This window comes from Sarcophilus harrisii, chromosome 2, assembly GCF_902635505.1.
Source record: "Sarcophilus harrisii chromosome 2, mSarHar1.11, whole genome shotgun sequence".
NCBI lineage: Eukaryota > Metazoa > Chordata > Mammalia > Dasyuromorphia > Dasyuridae > Sarcophilus > Sarcophilus harrisii.
This window is the reverse complement of record NC_045427.1, coordinates 546,427,110-546,446,916: the sequence shown is the minus strand read 5'-3', so window position 1 is coordinate 546,446,916 and position 19,807 is coordinate 546,427,110. Positions and strand designations below refer to the sequence as shown.

At 39.3% G+C, this 19,807-nt stretch overlaps 1 protein-coding gene across 1 annotated transcript in view; it reads right to left on the bottom strand.

Annotated features, from left to right (window-relative positions):
* Positions 1–19,807, bottom strand: part of ACAN (aggrecan) — an 89,160-nt gene that overhangs the window by 24,682 nt on the left and 44,671 nt on the right. The window contains exons 2-11 of the mRNA XM_031955572.1: positions 17,200–17,276; positions 15,232–15,615; positions 13,747–13,921; positions 12,134–12,261; positions 10,517–10,810; positions 6,705–7,160; positions 3,927–4,101; positions 2,789–2,916; positions 1,683–1,976; positions 1,050–1,238 (exon numbers count right to left, since the gene is read on the bottom strand). Of these exons, the coding sequence (XP_031811432.1) occupies positions 1,050–1,238; positions 1,683–1,976; positions 2,789–2,916; positions 3,927–4,101; positions 6,705–7,160; positions 10,517–10,810; positions 12,134–12,261; positions 13,747–13,921; positions 15,232–15,615; positions 17,200–17,269 (2,293 nt within the window). The 5' untranslated portion in view covers positions 17,270–17,276. The remainder of the gene's footprint in view (positions 1–1,049; positions 1,239–1,682; positions 1,977–2,788; positions 2,917–3,926; positions 4,102–6,704; positions 7,161–10,516; positions 10,811–12,133; positions 12,262–13,746; positions 13,922–15,231; positions 15,616–17,199; positions 17,277–19,807) is intronic.

Sequence of the window (19,807 nt, the reverse complement as noted above, 5' to 3'; positions counted from 1 at the left end):
AGAGTATCTGTTCCAAAAGAGTCTTTGATGATTCATTTATGTAGTTTGTCACATGATAAGCTAATTATGGTAGATAGGGGACAGAACTATTTCCTGGAATCAGTAAGCCATTGAGGAACCTCAGATGGTCCACTGTTCAAAAATCTGTCTTATATATTCTATTAATTGTAAATTCCTATAGGAATAACTCTTTGGGGATATAAGTAATCTTGAGACTAGTTAAATCTATTGATCATTCACAAGTTAGGGTCAAATATTTTAATCAGAACAACTGTTGCTTGAAATTGTACTTGTTGAATGGGAATTTTTACTAGGGAGTAGATGTAGAGGAAAAGAAAGAAAAGGAGAATTGTGGCATTTTAGGACCCCAAAGATCTTTGGTCATCTGGTACCACCTCCTCACTTGACAAAAAAAAGTAGTATGATAGGTCACACTCCTACCTATATCACTCTTTTCCTCTTGGTTCTGACCAAGTACTCCCTCTTTAACTTTATACTCCCTTCTTTGGGAGACTCGGGAATACAGGAGGTTATAAAATCAGGAGTGGTCCTGCATATTTGAAGTTAATGAAAAGGAGATGCCATTTCTACTTTCTTGTCTATCTCAGTTTCACTGAAGTGTTATACATATAATATAATTGTTAAATTAATTAATGGTATTAAAAATGCTTTGAGTTCAGAGCTTCAGAGACATACTTATCCAGCACTCTATAGAGAATAACTGATCTGATAAATAGAGCACAGATCTCTGGGATTCCCATGGAGAGAAAGTATTATCCAGCTAAGTAGAGAGGGCATTGCTAGCATTGCATAAGGCAGTATGGTAGAGTAAATAAAGACCTGTACTTAAAATAAAAAAATTTAAAAAATCCCTAACTTCAAAACCCACTTCAGACCCTTATAATATTATGTTATGTGATCCTGGACAAATAATGAATGAAGTCATAGTTGCTTCAATTTCATGAGAAAGTTTGAATAGGTGGGCTCTAAATCTATGATCTTTTGTGCTGGATCACATTGTTTTCTGGCAGGCATGGGTTCATACTGACCTGAGAGTAATGATGTATTTGTTGGAAAAAAATCTGTTTCCCACTCTGTCTGATTCTCAGGTACAGTGGTAAATTCAAATTCTCTTCCAGGTAGGACTCCCCCTTCCTTTGGAGCCACCTGAGTTGGAATTAGTTCTTCATCAATGATAGAGACCTGTGTGCCACCTTCTCCTTCCTTCAGAGATCCAGCTGAAAAATCCAAAAGAAGATGGTGAGTGACTTGACCCCCAAGCAGGAAATTTCTACTTCAGATTACTCAGGGCTCTATCCTAGGGGATCCATTTAGGATGTAGTTCTTTGTTCCTGAAGAAACAGAGATAGATAAATACTCATACTTTAAGCACTAGGCAACAATTCACCTGAGTTTTGATGGGAAAGCAGGAAGAGCTAAGTTTATGTTTCATCCCTCCCTACCTTTGCCCTATCTCTGTCTCTTTCTTTGTCATGACTCTTCTGCCCCGTTTATAGGTTGTAGGTTTAGGATGTAGGTCCATCTTACAAGTGGATGGCCTAAAGGGAAAATAGCATGGGGGTTGAAGGAGGAGACTATAAAGATGAGTAATTCCTAACGTAAAGGAACCTGTCCTACTGCATGAGGGAAAATTGGGCAATGTGAAAAGGGTGGCAAGGTACCTTGGAAACAGAAAGCATGGTGCCGGGACAAGGGATCAGGAAAGCCAGTCTGATTGGAGTACAAGTAGACAGTTCTGACACCTGGCTTATCCCCACCACATGCAGAGCGGGGGGTGATGATAGGATAACGGACACTGCCATCTGCCAGCCAGCCAGCATGGCATTTGTCTAGACCCCGGCGCCAGGCAGCATAAAGCTGCCCTGTAGATGCCAGAGTGGCGTTGTGATCTTCGCAGTATTCTTGGGCTTCTTGGAAGGTGAACAGCTCCAGTCGAGTGGCAAAGAATACCTCGCCTGTTGGGAAGATATAGTTAGATTAGATTGCTCCCACAGCCAAATACTCTTCTTAGTGGCACCCCCTCACCTAGGCACTTACGTTTTTATACATTTTAATACAAATTTTAATTTTAATACATTTGAATACAATTTAGTACATATTCAAAATCTCTTCATGTCCCTTTTCACACTTACACTTGGGATGTATACACAGTATGCCTCCAAGCCCCCTGAGCACTCTGGGGAATTGCTAGGTATGGAAACTTCTTGCACTAACGTAAGTTTCAAGTCCCGTCCGCATGACCATGGGAATTTAAGTTACTTCCCCATGGTCATGCAGATAGCATTGAATCCTGATCTTTCCAATTCCTGTATCCAGCTGCCTTTCTTGAATGACGCATTCTCCCGTGACTTAGAAGCATTTTCCTCATTGGACACTGTATATGTGCTGCAGGGGAGAGAGAGAGAGAGAGAGAACAGAGAGAGAGACAGAGACAGAGAGACAGAGACAGAGAGAGATAGAGAGAAAGGGAAAATTATAGATTTATAGACCAAAAAAGAGATAGACAGGGACATAGAGATATAGAGACAAAAGAGAGAGAGAGAGAGAGAGAGAGAGAGAGAGAGAGAGAGAGAGAGAGAGGCAGAGATAGAGGGTATATGGTGGCCTAAAAGAGAGACTGATTCACATTTTTCCCACTGGATCCTTTCTGACTCAGAGTTGTGCAGGAAGGACAGATGGTACATCTGGGATATTTGCCCATTGCTAAGGAGCTTCATTCCAAAATTCTCATGCTGGGCCCAGAACTTTGGGGATATTGATTCCATACCCAGTAGCCAGTCTACATAGCAGTAGACATCATAGGTTTCTGATGGTGGGCGTAGGCCATAGGTCCTGACTCCAGGGCTGCTGTTCTTATCTCCGTCACACTGGGTCCGAGGACTCACAATGGGGTATCTGCAAAGGAGAGAGTGAAAAAATGCTGACCTTCAGGCAATAGGAAATAGACCCTTTTGTAGCAAAAGATAATAGTCACTGATGGAAACATGGCAAGGAATCCTGGACCTAGGACTTATAGGCACAAAGAAACATTGAGCTTTGTTAAACAGTATCATCCTGAACTTTAACATCAATTGTTTGGATTTGGTGGCTTCAGAGGTGAACTCTGATTATAGGGGAGGAACATCTTGGGAATCAGGATCACTGACTAAGCAGGAAAGGTTTAAGAATAAACCAGGCAGTTATCTAGAGAAGAAGCGATGGGGAAGGAACTGACCTCTCCCTATTTATCCATTGCTTCTTAGAGAAATAAACTGTGAAGACTTATGGTAAAAATCCTTTTTCCATTTTTTTGTCAGGACTGTCCCTGATTGTCCCCTGGCCTTTGATTTTTGCTCTTGGATATAGAGATAAATCAACAACTATCGCTTAATTCTGGAATCCTAAGAGACTGTGAAGATGTTTCTTGAATTCATTTCTTGTGGCCTAATTTAGCTATGCCAGGACTGGAGGGCACCAGAGTTAGAAAAGTGCCTAGGAGTATTGCTTTGGTAGAGTTGTTTTAGAAACGGACTGCCTCAGAACAGACTAAATTCAAGCACAGTGTTGGAGGACCACTTTTTCTGGATGTTGTAGAGATGATTAGGTCATTGATATGGAAATAGAAGAGAATAGAGAAGTCATTTAATCCAACCACCCTATTTTACATTGTATCCTTGAGGAGTGAAGTGACATGTCTCACGATTCCTGATCATAAGGTCCAGAACAGAAGTGACCCCAGGAATCACTTTATCCAATGACCTTATTTTATAGACAAGGAAACTGAAGTCTACAGAAGTATCATTTAGGATTCCTGCCTAAACATAGGTTAGATTAGATTTCTGAGATCTCTCTTCCAGCTTGGACATGTGGTTTTCTATCTGAATGTTAAAGGAAAAAGGGAAACAGTCCCTGGCTCCGGGGCTCACCTGACTGTCTGGTCCTGCAGCCAGCCAGCATCGCATTGCTCATAGCCAGCCTCATAGGCTGCCTGTAGCTGTTCTGGTGTAGCAATTACAGCTCCTGTGGCCCTACAGGCCTGTTGGGCCTCTTCGTAGGTGAGAGAGTATCTGGTGGAACCTGGACGGTAGTGGAAGACAACGCCTGGTGGGAAAGAAGAAAAAGGGAAAAGTCAGCCTTCATCTCGGCTGGGGTGGGAGGAGATGCAGCAGTGGTACTGGAGATGCAGATCGCACTTTCTCTTCAGTAAGCCTGGCTACAATGAAAGCAGATTTCCATCTTCTACTCGAAGCTCCTGGATCCCAGTCATTTTTACTATTACATCTCACTAATTGGTTTACTCAATGAGTGTCTGTATCTAATGGATGAGACAACATTCCATTTAAGCAACTATATATCAAGTAGATATAAACAATGTAAATGGGAAGTCACTTTTACACTGAGGCACTGCAGGGTGGGGTCAGAGATTTTCCACTGTATGTTTTTCAAAATGTTTTTAAAATTAAGAAATTTTAGATCTCATCATCTCACAGGTAAGAAAACAGAAGTGAAGTGACTTACAACAAGAGCAGCAATTGCTAGCACAGTGCCAGAACTATGGATAATTAAAAAAAATTTATTGGTTAATTATGAGCAATCTGCCTTCTATCTTCCTGCCTCTTCCCCTTCTGCTTTTAGACCCAGTCCCATATTCTCTGGCTGATAATTTTGAACAACTTGATCAAACCTTAGGAACCATAGCTCTCTTTCCTATCATTTTCCTATCTATTTTCAGAGGAAAATCTAGAGACTTTCTGGTATGTTGATGGTTGTTTTCTCTTCAAGCGGATCCTTTGATACTCAGTGTTTACCTCCTCATTTTGTTGCTTTGAGCACTACTGTATCACTTAGATGCTAAAGAATTCCCCTTCATCCATTTATCTTTCTTTACTTTCCTAAAGTTGCTCTCACCTTCTTCAAGTAAGCTTTCCACCAGGTGAAAGTTGATCAATAAATTATGGTACCTTTTCTTAACTGGTTGTTCCTAGCATTGTAAACTTTCTAACAGCCTACAGCTTTCCATATAAGAAATCTACTATTCCTACCAAATCACACTTACCCTGATATATCTATCTATCTATCTATCTATGTATATATACATATATAATATATATGTAAAATAATATTGCTTTCCAATTGCTATTTGTAAGTGAGATATGGAATATAACATCACTGAAGAATTTAAAATGAATATCACAAGAGCAATGATGAGACCTATGGTAGGTATGAACAGGCTACAACATATAGCCAAAGAGGAACTTGGAAGAATAAGAATAAAGACGTCATCAAGGAGAATAAGAAAGGAAAATAGGATGCAATGGTCATATAGAGAAGGTGAGAACCGATGGGTAAGATAACCAGTATTCTCTGGTAGGTACCCTGACACTGTCAGTAAAAAAAGAGTCTCCAGAGCATTGAGTGGGTCTCATGTGATATGCTTATGGGGGACATGGGAAATAATCCTTCAGAACAGGCAGAAGGGATTGTGATCACAATCACTGGAGAGAACTCTTAAATCAATGATATCACGTATCCTCTTGAATTTTTTAATATGTGAGTATCCAATTTTTACTGCCAGCATAAGTCCACTACTTTTATCTGCTTAGATATATAAAGTCTTTGCTGATGCTTCCACAACAGTATTTTCTTTCTGAGATATTGGGCTGAAACAACTGGGTCTCTCTTTACAAAGAACCTGTTTATAGTCCCACTGCAAATTGATTCTAAATAAATAAATGATTTGATAATCTATCCTTTGGTGCCAATCTTTGTGATATCTGTGTGAAGTAATTTCAGGCTTCTCTCAAAGTCTGATATCAGACCCTCTAAATTTCCTTAGAGCGCTTATAATCAATTTAGTCTTCATGATTCTGAGGAGTTGTGGCTGCATAAGCTTATCTAATAATGACAAATCCTGCCTATCACCCACCTCCAGAACTTTAACTAGGTAGAGCAACTGGTTTTCAATCAGTCTGTCAATATTTATTAAATTGAAATTTCAAGACGGACATCCTCAAAGAGAAAATTTTGTTCAATAGAGAAAACTTTAGGAGTGACCAGAGACCTAACTAGCAATATTCTAGTGGTAGAAGAAGAAGAGAAAGGGGGAGTGGAGCTCACTTAGGATATGGCCTGGGGAAGAAACTAAAATCCAGACAAGTGAAGTTGTCATACCACTGAAAGTCCAATTGTTGAGGGCACCTTGATGATGCTGGGATTGGCAGAAGGGTGCTGGTTGGATAAGGGAGAGATGGGCAAGAGAGGAAGCACTCATGGAAAAATTCTGTGAGCATTCTCCAAATGTCTCACTCTGGGGCTAATGGTGCTTAACATAGTGCCTAGAACATAGTAGGTGTTTAATAAACACTAAACATGTTGACTGACTAGAGACTAGCTACCCAACCCTAGTTAGGGATCTGGGAGTGGAGGACAGGCAATCACATAAATCATGAGCTTGAGAAAAGGCCTTATAAAAGAATATTTTACTCCTATTGGCCATTTTTAAACTCCAAGAATCAGAATTTTGGCTGAAGGGGACTTTGAAGATCATTATTAGTCCAACTACCTCCTTTTACATCTGGAGTGATTGCAGTTTGAGAAATGATGATTTGACCTAGATATAGATAGAGCAAGAACTTGGGTCTCCTGCCTCCTAGTCCCATGTTCTTTCCAATATACTTTATGGTATGGAATTGCTGGTGACTTACCCATTGGTGAGAGTGGTCGTTCAGAGACAGCAGCAATATCTGGAACAGCTGTTGCTGGTGCAATCAAGTCCTCTCCTGTGAAGGCTGTAGCAGGTTCCAGCTCAGGGGTGGCAGTGGCAGCCCCCTCTGTGACTTCACTGGGTAAAAGAGCATCACGGGAAGAGGCAGTGGCCTCTGGAAAGAAGCCCCATGGCTTAGTAGTCTCGTCAGTCTTATTTTCTACCTCTGGGTAGCCTGTACCACCCAAGGTCCAAGTGAAGGCCTCCTCAGGCTCTGGTCCAGTAGGAGTGATGACATTCTCTGAGGTGATGATGCTGCCTCGGGACTCCTGCTTGGTGACATTTTGGGGCAGCTGCAATTCTACATCGGGTTGAGTGACTGTCTGAATAGTGATCTCCCCCTCACTGCTCAGATCGTCAGTAAAACTCTCTGGTATGATCTTGACAAAGTCCTCCCCTAGAGTAGAAAGCAAAGGCCAATGGGAAGTCAGAGATGGGGCTCCATTAATAGTCTCCCTCATCTCCCCCTCCCTTTGGCAATCCCATGCAGGATCTCCAAGGTCTACAAGGGGATAGGTTAAGCGGACCCCATATCTGAAGTTACACAGTTTCTATTAATGATCCACATTGTGCCTGGCATCTATCTCTCAGATGTTGCTATTGTTGCCTGGACAGTGTTGTTTATATGCCAGCAGAGAGAGTGAAGAAACCATATGGCCCCACATTTGTACACAAGTGGCATCTGCTTGGCCATGGATGGCGTATGCTGCTCAGAGAGACTGACTGCCAGAAATTCTCAGGATGTCAGAACTTTAGAAGACTACTTCTGAGATTACTACTTCTTATATAGATGGTACTTTGTGATTTTTGTATTCATTGACATTTTATTTAAATATATTTGTCCATAGAAGAGCTTCTAATGACAAGAAATCAATAAATAAAGGATCTGGAGTGCCTCTGTGGATCAGATTAAAATTAAAATAGAGCTGGAAGAAACATTAGACATCATTCAATTTAGTCATTTCACTTCTACAAATGAGGACAAAGGCTTGGAGACATTAAAAGGCATTGTGACACAGTTCAAAGGGTACTAAGTATGGGTTCTTAATCCGTATATTAATTCTTAATCGAGGGACTCTGGATTCCTGGGGAATCCCTAGACTGAGGTGAGACTAGTTTTATTTTTTATTTTTTGCTATTTTAAATTTTATTTTCATTAATTTTTAGTAGCCTTTGTAATCCCATGAATCTTATTATATGCATTTAAAAACATGATTCTGAGGAGTTCACCCATCAATTTCTCTAGATTGTCAAAAGGGTCCATGACACAAGAAAGGTTAAGAACTCCTAAGGAGATATCCATTTTAGACAAGTCTGCCACTAACTAGCAACATAATCTTTGGTGGATTGTTTAATTCCTCTGTGACTCTGTTACCTTATTTATAAAAAAGGGAGAACTCTGACTCCAAATGTGTGAGAATTCTATTTTGAGGAATAAATGAGATAATATATGTAAAAGTGACTTTAGAGTTTAAATCTTGCCTCTGATATCAATGAGGTTTGTGATTCTGGGAAAATCAGTTAACTTTTTAGTACTTTAGGCACCAAGTATATAAGGAACAAAGATGGCACTAACATGCATTGGTTGAGAGAATTTGCTCCTTTAGGAGTTCCATAAACTATTGAAGTTACAGATCCAGTTCCTTTTCCCTATTGCTAATATTAATAAAAATGATGTTAATAGCAAATCATTTGCCCCTGGTCATATAGCTATTTAGAGATAAACTGTTATTAGAACTCAGGTCTTTCATCTCCTTGTTGGGTGATCTTTCCACTTGAAACAAGATATAGATAAAATTCAACAATGAATTATGTTGGCCCTAACTGACACCCTACCCCCCACAAATATGGGCTACTCTGTGGGTGATGGAGCAAATGCTCAAATACCCTTTGGAATAATGCAGTCTTGGCTAGACTTTCCTTTAGCTCTTAGTTGCTATTGCATCGAGAGGAAATATTGGTGTTTACCAGAATTATTGGACATAGAGGTTTTATAATCAAGATTAGGAGATACAGACTAAAATTTTCCCCAGGTTATAGGGGGCTGCTAGAATGGATAGAATGCTACACTTGGCTTTGGGAGGAACCAAGCTCAAATTCCACCTTTAACACTTCTTTGCCATGTGATTCTGGAAAAATCATATAACCCTCTGAGCTTCAGTTTCCTCGTCTGTGGCAATAAAGAACCCTATAGGACCTATCTTGTATAGTTGTTATGAGGTTTGAAGGACCTGCTATATGTAAAGAACCATCTGTGATTCCCTGTGACACAGATGTGTAAGAGAAGTCTTTATATAATATTGGGTGCTTTCCAGGTATCTGGAATATGTTGGGGTCAGAAAGACAGGAATGGGGTACCCATCACAGGGGATAGGATTGATTTTACAGTGATGAGTATAGCTGGGTCTCTTTAATGTAGTGGTTTTAGAAGAACATCATTCATTTTTCTAAGAGGCCAGGATTAGTCCCATGGCTAAGGTTAGAATGTTTCATCCCTAATTATCTAAAGAAAAATCTGGAATTTTCTTCATTCAGGATATTCCTCTTGCATTAGGGGACTCAATATTTAAGATGGTCTAGCTTTGAACTTTTCTGTTTGAATTGTTTAAGCTGAAGACACTTTTCTGGTCTGCACTGCCCCTCAGCGTTGACATGGCAGAGCTGCAACAAGAGGAGTTGAGTTGGAACCAGGGGAGAGACTGCCTGTCATCACTCCAGTAAGAACAATAGGGCTCCCTGGCATGCAGAGGTGGGAGCAGCACCCGTGCCCCTTTTACTAACCACAGAAAATTGTCCTGAGGTGCCAGTTACAGGGTCAGAGCGGTGGGATACAAGTAAATTAAGCAAGTTCTTTTCCTGGGAAATTTAAGGGAGGCAGGTAAAGACAAAGAGAGTTGTCTGTCTTAGATCAAGCAGCCTTGTGTTTGGTAGTGAAAGCTTGGTGACTGTAGGGGAGAGAACAGTCAAAGCTTGGAAGCTGCAGCTTTGCTTGGTCCTGAGTTTCTCTGCCCCTTGTATTGTTACTGGGGTGTATCTGGATTGGCCTTGGGGTTGTAGCTATTGCCCTGGAGTTCAAGCACCAGAGCTGATGGAATGTTGAATTTAAAGGCTGTGGTCAGATCCAAACTAGCTTTGCCTTGTTGTTGTTCAGTTGTGTGTAATTCTTTGTGACTCCATTTGGAACTTTGCCGTTTCCTTCTCCAACTTATTTTATGGATGAGGAAACTGAAGCAAGCAGGGAGAAGTGACTTGCTCAGGGTCACACAGCTAGTGAGTCTCTGAGGCTGGATTTGAATTCAGGTCTTCCTGCCTCCAGGATGGGTGCTCTATCTAGTGGGGCACCTACTTTCCCTGTAGATCTGCATATGGGAATGTTTGCTACTAGTTGAGCTTACTTCTGAATCCTTCTCCTTATAAGGAAATATTTAAGGAGAGCACCATATAATCATTCAGTGGTAGAATTATAAAGGACCTTACAAACAACACTATCATTTTCCAGATGGGGAAACTGAGGTCCAGAGAGGACAAGTGATTTGTTCAAATCAGTACCTCAAGTGAGTGGCAGAATAGGAATTAACACTCATGGCTACTGATTTTCTCCCCAGTGTAAAGAAGGCTTGTGTGTGTATGTGGGGAAATTGAAGGCATAAGCAGTTATTTGATTCAGGTACTAAGCCTATATCACTTTTTTTTCTCTCCAAGAATTATTTGCCATGTCCCCTCCCCCAAACCCCAAAATTGCAAGAAACCTACCTGTGTAGCAGATGGCATCGTAGCGGGATAAGGGATCCGGGTAGCCCGTCTGATTGGCATGCAGGTACACAGTCCTTACCCCTAGGAGGTTGCCTCCACAATTAGGACGTGCTTTGGAGATGGGGTATCGGACGCTGCGGTCAGCCAGCCAGCCAGCACTGCACATGTCCATTCCACTTTGCCAAGCTAGGTACAGCTGCCCTGTGGTTGCCAACCGGGCTCCCAGGCGCCGACACTCGTTTGCTGCCTCCTGGAAGGTGAATTTCTCCGGGGATGTAGAATAAAAGACTTCCCCTGGAAAGCATATGTCATCTAATGTGAGCATTTTTCTTTCTTCTTATAATATGAACTTGCCCAAATCCCTGGCATTCCAGGTGCCAGGTTTCAATTTTCCAGGTTTATTCTCCTAATTCTTCATATTCCTAAAGCCACAGTTTTCCCTGATACTAAGAATTTCAGATTCCTATTTATCTCTTTTTTAAATTCCTGGGTTTTTGCAAGTCTTTGAAAGTCTCAAAACTTGATCAGCAACCCATCTCTCCTCCCCTCTGCCCTGGCCCTGTAAAAAAGCCAGTTCCCATAGATTCAAAGCTGCTGATCTCCATTCCTTTGGCAAGCCAAGAAAACAGAAAATCAAAGGAAGAACAACTCAAATGACAAAGTGGTGGTCGAAAGCAAAGCTGGCTTTATCTGCAGGCAGAGTAGGTGTGATATGAGGGGTAGCAGGAAGGCTCTGCTGCCTAAATATATCTCCTCTATTGCCCTGTTTCTAGTACATAAATTCCCATGCATAGCAATGAATTCCTAGGCTTCTTTTAAAATAGAAATTCCCCTGGGAGTCAAACACAATAAAGAACTGGCCCAGATGACCTCTGAGATCTTCTCCAAATAAGATTCTGTTCATGCAATGACTGACACCTTAGTATAAACAAGCATATTAGTTCTTTTTTCTAAGGCAAGAGGTAATATGTGAAAGTACTGGATAACTGGGTTAGAAGTTGGGGGAGTAAGAAAAACAAAAACAAAACAAAACAAGGAATTTGGGGGAGTACCCCATCAATAGGGGAAGAACTGGCTAGTAAAAGGGAGGAGAGAATGCAGACAACATCTTCACTTCATTTGTGACCATATCTTATCAAGTTTTCTCAGTCAAGCCTGTGAATTATGCAGTTATTCCCAAAATACCTTTTCTCCATACCTTCATGCCAGGGTCATAGACATTGACACAATTAATTCTGCTTAAGTAAAGCTCAGACTGAGGAAGTAAACTTAGGGGTATGCAGAGCATAAGCATAAAAATGGGGAACTTGCTCAGTTCAGATAAAGTTGAGAGCTCTATTTACTGTGAAAGGAAGAAATTCTGGTTCAGGAATATTTGTGGTTTGACTATGAAAAAGAAAAGATGAATTCTCTAGATGTCAGAACACTAGGCAAAATATTAAGAGAGAACAGGCTATGCTACTCATTTCATTCCCTTACTAGAAAAACAGAACAGGATAGGTCATCCCATAGACTCCTGGATAAGTTACCATCTGTTTTGTGCTTGTGGTTGTATTCCTTGTGATATATTTTTTTTCGAAAAAAAACCCGAAGGTTTCAGTCCTCAGACACACTTACCTTCCATCTCTTCTGCAAAGCAGTATACATCATAAGTCTCATTAGTATCTCGGATGCCATAAGTTCTTACTCCAGGGAATTCGTCTTTGTCTCCATAGCAGCCCTCACGGGGGCTGTGGATAGGATACCTAATAAAAAGAGAGTGAAGAGGAAACAGAAAACAATGAGAGGCTGAAGAAAATCTGCTTGTGACCATATATATAGATGCAGATATGGAGTTAAGGGCTTTCAAATGCCAAAAGAATCAAGGCGCTTCTGATCTGTACATAAGGCTCTTTCAGAACCACATATGACATGGTTTTAAAATGTAATATTATCTGGATTTTATTGTATTTTTATTTATCTTGTTAAATCTTTCCCAACTGTACTTTAATCTGTCTCAAGCCACATTCAGTAGAGTTTGGGTTACATGTGGCCTGAGGGTTGCATGTTCGACTCCTCTGGTATAGTCTATATTCAACTATTTTTTTAGCATTTGTGCTTTAAACATATTTCTTAAAAAGTATTAGAGAGGTAGTTAGGTGAGAGTGACTAGAGTGTAAGACCTTGAAGTCAGAAAGATCCAAATTATAAATTCTGTCTCAGACACTTCCCAGATCTTTGACCCCCAGGAAAAATCACCAGACTTCTGTCAGTCTCAATTCCTTCATCTGAAAAATGGGGCTAATAATAGTACAAACCTCACATAGTTGTTGTGAGGATAAAATGAGATATGTAAAATTCTTTGCAAATCTTAAAGTATTATAGAAATGTCAGCTATTATTATCATCTGGCCTTTGCATTTTCTCTGTGTGCTTTGTTCCAACTAGACTGTGAGTTCTTTCATGGTAAAAATGTTGCCTCTTATTGCTTTTTATCATTATCTATCTCTGCTAGCACAGCAGCATTCACTCTGAGGGTGTTTGATAGGTGTATTTGAATGGACTAAATGCTCACTAAACACAATACTTGAATCCAGCATTTCTTAGACAAAATAATAATTTTTTGGGGGGGGAGGAAGAAAGGATCTGTTATCTTTGGAGTCATAAAAAAAATGGACAAGTAATATAACTTTAGTCATTTTCTATGGCTTCTGGGATTACCCTGGAAGTGGGGCAGCATGACATAGTAGAAAAAGTGTTAGACAAAGAATTTCTGTTGTTATTGTTCAGTCATGTCCCCATTTGGGGTTTTCCTTTGTGACCCTATTAGTGATTTTCTTAGCAAAAATACTGGAGTAACTTGCTATTTTCTACTCCTCATTTTGCAAATGAGGAAATCGACACTTGCCCACGATTCCATCTGTGTAGGGTACTTTCAGGATGGGAATACCTTCCCACCAATGTAGATCAATAACTTGTCTATAGCTATAAATCAGCGCTGATTTGTTGAAGTACTGAAAAATTAATGTCTTGCTCCTGGTCTTATGTCAAGAGCATGTCAAAGGCAGAATGTAAATACAGGTCTTCTGAATTCCAAGAAATGCTTTCTCTCTATTATCATACATTTATTAAGTATCCACAAGGCAGGGTATTCTCCTGACTTTCTCTTCCATTTCAGTTTCCCAGTCCCTAAATCTTGTCCTTCCTTCGCTTCCCCTTCTCCATGATCTCATTTTGCCATGGAAAGCCTACCTGACAGTTTGGTCAGCCAGCCAGCCAGCATCGCATTGGTGGTAACCATCGTCATAGGCAGCCTGCAGCTGCTCAGGGGTGGCAATGACGGCACTATTCTGTATGCAAGCCTGCTGGGCCTTCTCAAAATCCAGGGTGTAGCGGGTAGTGATGGCTCGGTAATGGAACACAATGCCTGGAAAACACACATAAATGAATATCAGTCAGAATCTCTGATGCCTTCTTCACATCTTAATTGGACATTGCCTCTCTGCTCTGGGGAAAGGGATCCTCAAAGTCCCTTGGGAAAATAAAAATGGCCCTAGTAAATTCTTAGATATCCGTAGATTTGAAGGTTTTCTGTTGAGACAGGGATTCTTAATCTCTTAAAGTCATGGATCCCTTTTGACAGCCTGGTGATGCCAAAAATACCCATCTCAGAATATTCTTAGATTCATAAAATAAAGTACATAGGACTACAAAGGAAACCAATTATATTGAGATACAAGCTTGAAAATATGTGTATTTTTAAAACTAAAATTCAGAAATTCCAGGTTCTCTGCTCTATGAATCCTCATTTGGAATTATTTTTTGAGAAAGATAAAGGGTTGCTTGTCTTCCCTTGAGCTTCCTATTTATCTTCTTTTGGGCAAAATCTGGTGACAATGTAGATTGATGTTTCCTGATTCCAGAAGCATTGCTGTTGCCCAAGAAAGACCCTTTGTTCTCTTTGGGGTCATAAAGAACATAGACAAATAATAAAACTTTAATCACTTTCTGTGGCTTCCAGGATTACCCCGGAGATGGGGCAGCATTTCATAGTAGAAAAAGATCCCATTAGCATCACAAAAATATACTGGAATGGTTTGCCATTTCCTTCTTCATCTCATTTTACAGATGAAGAAACTGAGGCAAGCAGTGACTTTCCCAGGGTCACACAGCTAGGAAGTGTCAGAGGCTAAATTTGAACTCAGGAAGATGATTCTTCCTGACTCCGGGTCCCTGAACGCTATGCATTATATTGTCACCTTACTTCCCTGACAAAGAACTGGGGGACAGTATTCTAATCACATTTCTGCTGATAACTTGATAGCATCTGTCTGACCCTAGCTAAGCCACTAGATCTCAATTTTCCCATCTGTGAAATGGTAATGTCTCACAGTATTTTCTGAGGAATAAGTAAGAAAATGCATATAAATGTATTTTGAAAAGTAGGAAATGTGAGATACTATTATTGTTATTGTAGAGGATAAAGTCGCTTCCTTTGAGCAATGAAGGGCCAGCCATGAATATTTAGGGAAAAAAATATGGAGAAATAGATTTAGAAGTGGAAGAGATCTTAGAGGCCATGCAGTCCAAGCCTCTCATATGTTTCCGACAATAGAAAAACAAGGAGATTGAGGGACACAGTTAATGAGGTGAGGTTTGGTCTCCAAGTTTAGCTCCCGATCTGCTACACCTGGGTTGGGATGGCGGTACCCACGGGGAGGAGGAGGAGGCGCTCACCTTTCACAATGACCTCTAGAGTAGCCTGGCTGTCCTCGATGCCGTGCATCACCTCACAGCGGTAGACGCCCGAGTCGTTGGAGCGAAGGTTGTTGATCTCCAGGGTAGCATCGCTGGGGATGGCGGGGTAGTTGGGCAGGGAGATCTTGTCCTGGTAGGCGCTGTTGACCCGCACCCGCCCCTCAGTGGCTACCAAAAGGACCACCTCCTTCTCCTCCGAGAGGCGGCTCCACTTGATGCGGGGGGAGAGCGGGGGCGTGGAAGGGGCCGTCGTCACAGGGTGCACGGGGTCAATAAAATAGCAAGGAATGGTGAGGGAGTTCCCCAGGAGGACTCGAAGGGGAGAAGGCTCTGGGATGCTCACACTCAGTGAGTTACCATGGTCTAAAAGGGGAAAAAAGAGAGACAAGTCATTAGCACTTTAGGAACAGACGGAAAACTTCAGAGCATTTAGTCTAAATCAGAAGAAGCTATTCCTTCAAATTAATTAACGGGGTAATGCCTTTGAGTCTTTAAATTTTTTTTAAAAAGCTTTTTATTTACAAAACATGCATGGGTAATTTTTCAACATTGATCCTTGCAAAACCTTGTGTTTCAAATTTTCCCTCCTTTCCCCCATCCCCTCTCCTAGATGAATGCCTTTGAGTCTTGATGCTTTCTTTCACCTACTCCTTTTAGGCTTTATCTGTACCCCCTTTATTTGTTTTTAAAAGTTTTTTTAAAAAAACTTTAAAAAACTTCTCTTTCAATTATTTATACTTCCTGTCCTTCCAATTTATCATGTACTAGTTAACAGTATATACCAGTAGATACACATTGGTGGTATTATATCAGTGAAAAGGCCTCCCCAAGACCTTTCTGAATGATGTAAGATTACAGAAGATAGAGGCTAGTAGATGGTACTATTATCCTTGTTGTGATTGTTATTCATCCTTAATTCTTGAAGACCAATGACATCATGATTGTGATGTCCTGATTTGCGTGTGCTCTTGCCACATTTTTGCTCCCAAATCCTCTGATCAGGTAAAATTCTCTGGTTATTACTGTATGTTGTGATTGTATCAAGTAAGAATCAAGGAGGAAGTAGAAATTCATCTCCTCACTAATATTCTTTATGTATTTTATTTGAATAATTTTCATTTGCCTATGTATCATATCCCCTCAGTGGAATAAGCAAGCTATAACAATAAGGAGAGTCTGCTCTTTTTATTTTGTATCTGTATTCCCAAAGCCTATCTTATACCCAGTTAGTGCTCAATAAGTGCCTCTGGAATTGGAATGGTACTCTCATTCATGCTGAGCAAAGAAATACAGGTAGTTTTAAGAGGTTTCAATGTTTAGAGTGCATCACAGACTAAGCACATAAATGATTCTCATATTAGATTGTATTTATGAGTCTGTGACGATGGCAGATGACTTCCACACTTTACTCTTTGGCCACCCATGCCTCTACTGGTACCGGTACCAGAAGTTCTTACAAACTAAACTGGAAAGACAGGGAGCCTAGACAAAGATAAGGTATTGAAATAAATTGAGAGATAAAGTAAAAAAAAAAACTAAAAGGAGGGAAAAAGAAGGAAACTATATAAAGCAGGTAGAAAGGAACTTACTAAATAAGCACTCAAATACATTGTAAGTTCCCTATTACTAAACATGTTCAAGAAGAAGCTAATGACTATTAGGAATAATGTAGAAGGAATTCATCAGAGAAAGTTATCACCTGCTGGCCTGCCTTTTGCTGATGATTCTCTCAGACTTGGCTAGGCTAGTTCATCCTCCTGTGACAGATAGATAATAGGCTCATATTTGGAGTCTTTCCATCTGAATAAGCCCTGCCAGGACTAACTCTTTGTTGACATAGTGTTTGAGAAGCTAAGGTCACCTTGGCCCCTGAATCAAGTCTCTGGAGTACCTTAGGGGAGAACTCAATCGATACTTATGGAGTTTAGGAAATATTGGAGCTGTTACCTGAAACTTCCACAGAGATGGCTGCAGTGATGACTCGCAAACTCACCAACAGTAAGAGTAAAGTGGTCATAATTTATCTGGAATAGATTAAAAAGAAAAGAAACTGAGAATATGGGTGGGTTAGCATGAAGTGAAGCCAAGGAAGAACACAGACCCAAGGAAGACTCTCTAGGAAGCATACACTCTAAATCTAGAGATATGACACATAGCTTCTTAAACTGTGGGTTGTTACTCACATAACTGAATGTGGGGCTCACAAAAAAATTTGGCAACAGTAAAAGGTATCAAATACTCCACCAAAATTTAATTCTTGATTTAAAAATAAACAAGCACATCCATCTCATTAGTACAGAAATTTGCTTTTGTCTTTAATAAATGATAAAATTATATGGATTACCAAATAATTGTTTTAAAATAATTTTTAAATGATTTATTAGCAGTAAATGTTTGATTTTGTATAGCTATTTTATATACATATATACCCGAGGTTAGGTAAAAATTTCTCAGTCAGTGTGAGTGAAAAAATTTTAAGAAGCCATGATATAGCAACTAGAACGTTACACCTTGAGTGAGGAAGACCTGAGTTCAAATGTAACTTCAGACACTATTCATTATATAATACTACACAAATTACTTAAATCTGCTTCAATTTTTTCATCTGTAAATGAGAATAATAATAGCACCTACCTCTCAGGATTGACTATCAAATGAGATATTTGTGAAGCACTTGGCAAATTTAAAAAAGTGATATATAAATGTTAGTTGTAAATCTAATTCCTTCAGACTAAGGAACCTCCCCTTAGTTAAAGGAAATATTCCTTTATATTATATAATATATAATATATATTATATATTATAAAACCTTTAGAGAAATGAGTCTTTGTAAAAACAAAACAAAAACAAAAGCCCATTAAAGGTTAGATATAAAAAAATTCATAGGACAACTTTGTATTTCCCATATATTAGGCATTTAATAAATGTTTTTTGAATTGATCTTGCTGCAGTGAGAAAGCTCTCCCTCAGGACAATTATTTTTGTCGATCTCTAATATTTTACAGAGACTATTCTATTAATAAAATAAGTTTTTAAAATTTATTTTAATAGTATATTATTTTCCAATTACATATAAAGATGGTCTTCAGTTTTCATTTTTGTAAGATTTTGAGTTCCAAAGTTTTTCTTGCCTCCCTCCCTTCTTTTCTTCTTCCCATGTTAGCAAGTAATTTGATATAGTTTATATGTGTACATTCATTTCTATATGAGTCATATTGGAAAAGAAAAATCAGAACAAAAGGGAAAAACACAAGAAAGAAAAACAAAACAAAACAAGGTGAAAATAGCATGCTTTAATCTGCATTTAGGTTCCATAGTGCTCTCTCGGGATGCAGAGGGCATTTTTGATCCCAAGTTTATTGAAATTGCCTTGGATCACTGAATTGCTAAGAAGAGCTAAGTCTTTCATAGTTGATCATCACACAGTCTTGCTGTTGCCATGTACAATGCTTTTTTTTTTTTTTTTTTTGGATTCTGCTTGCTTCACTCATCATCAGTTCATGAAGTCTTTCCAGGATTTTCTGAAATTAGCCTGGTCATCATTCTTATGAAACTGTTGTATTCCATTACATTCACATACCATAACTTATTTAGCCATTCCCCAACTGATGGGCATCCACTCAATTTTCAGTTCCTTATTACCATAAAAGCTGCTATAAACAATTTTGAAAATATGAGTTCTTTTCCCTCTTTCAGTATCTCTTTGAGATACAGACCCAATAGTGACATTGCTGGATCAAAAGATATGCAGAGTTTTATAGCCCTTTGGACATAGTACCAAAATATTCTCCAGGATACACTCTATCAACAATGCATCAGTGTCCCAGTTTTCCCACATCCCCTCCAACATTTGTCTTCCAGTTATCTTGGCCAATATTATAGATGTGAGGTAGTATCTCGGAGTTATTTAAATTTGTATTTCTCTAGTCAATAGTTATTTATAGCATTTTTTCATGTGACTACACATGATTTTAATTTATTCATCTAAAATTAGTCTATTCAAATCCTTGGATTACTTATCAATTGGGGAATAATTTGCATTCTTTTTAAAATTATTTTTTATTATGGCTTTTTATTTACAAAATATATGCACAGGTAATTTTTCATTATTGATCTTTGCAAAACCTTCTATTCTAACTTTTCCCCTCCTTCCCCCCACCCCCTCCCCTAAATGTCAGGTAGACCAATACATGTTAAATATGTTAAAGTATATGTTAAACACAATATATATATATACATATTCATTCAGTTATTTTACTGCACAAGGAAAATCAGACTTAGAAATAAGGTAAAATCAGTAAGCATCATATGTAATGGAGACAAACTGCAACCATTCCCAATAAGATCTGGAGTGAAACAAGGTTGCCCACTATCACCATTATTATTTAATATTGTATTAGAAACACTAGCTTTGGCAATAAGAGCTGAGAAAGAGATTAAACGAATAAGAATAGGCAATGAGGAAACCAAATTATCACTCTTTGCCGACGATATGATGGTATACTTAGAGAACCCCAGAGATTCTACTAAAAAGTTATTAGAAATAATCCACAAC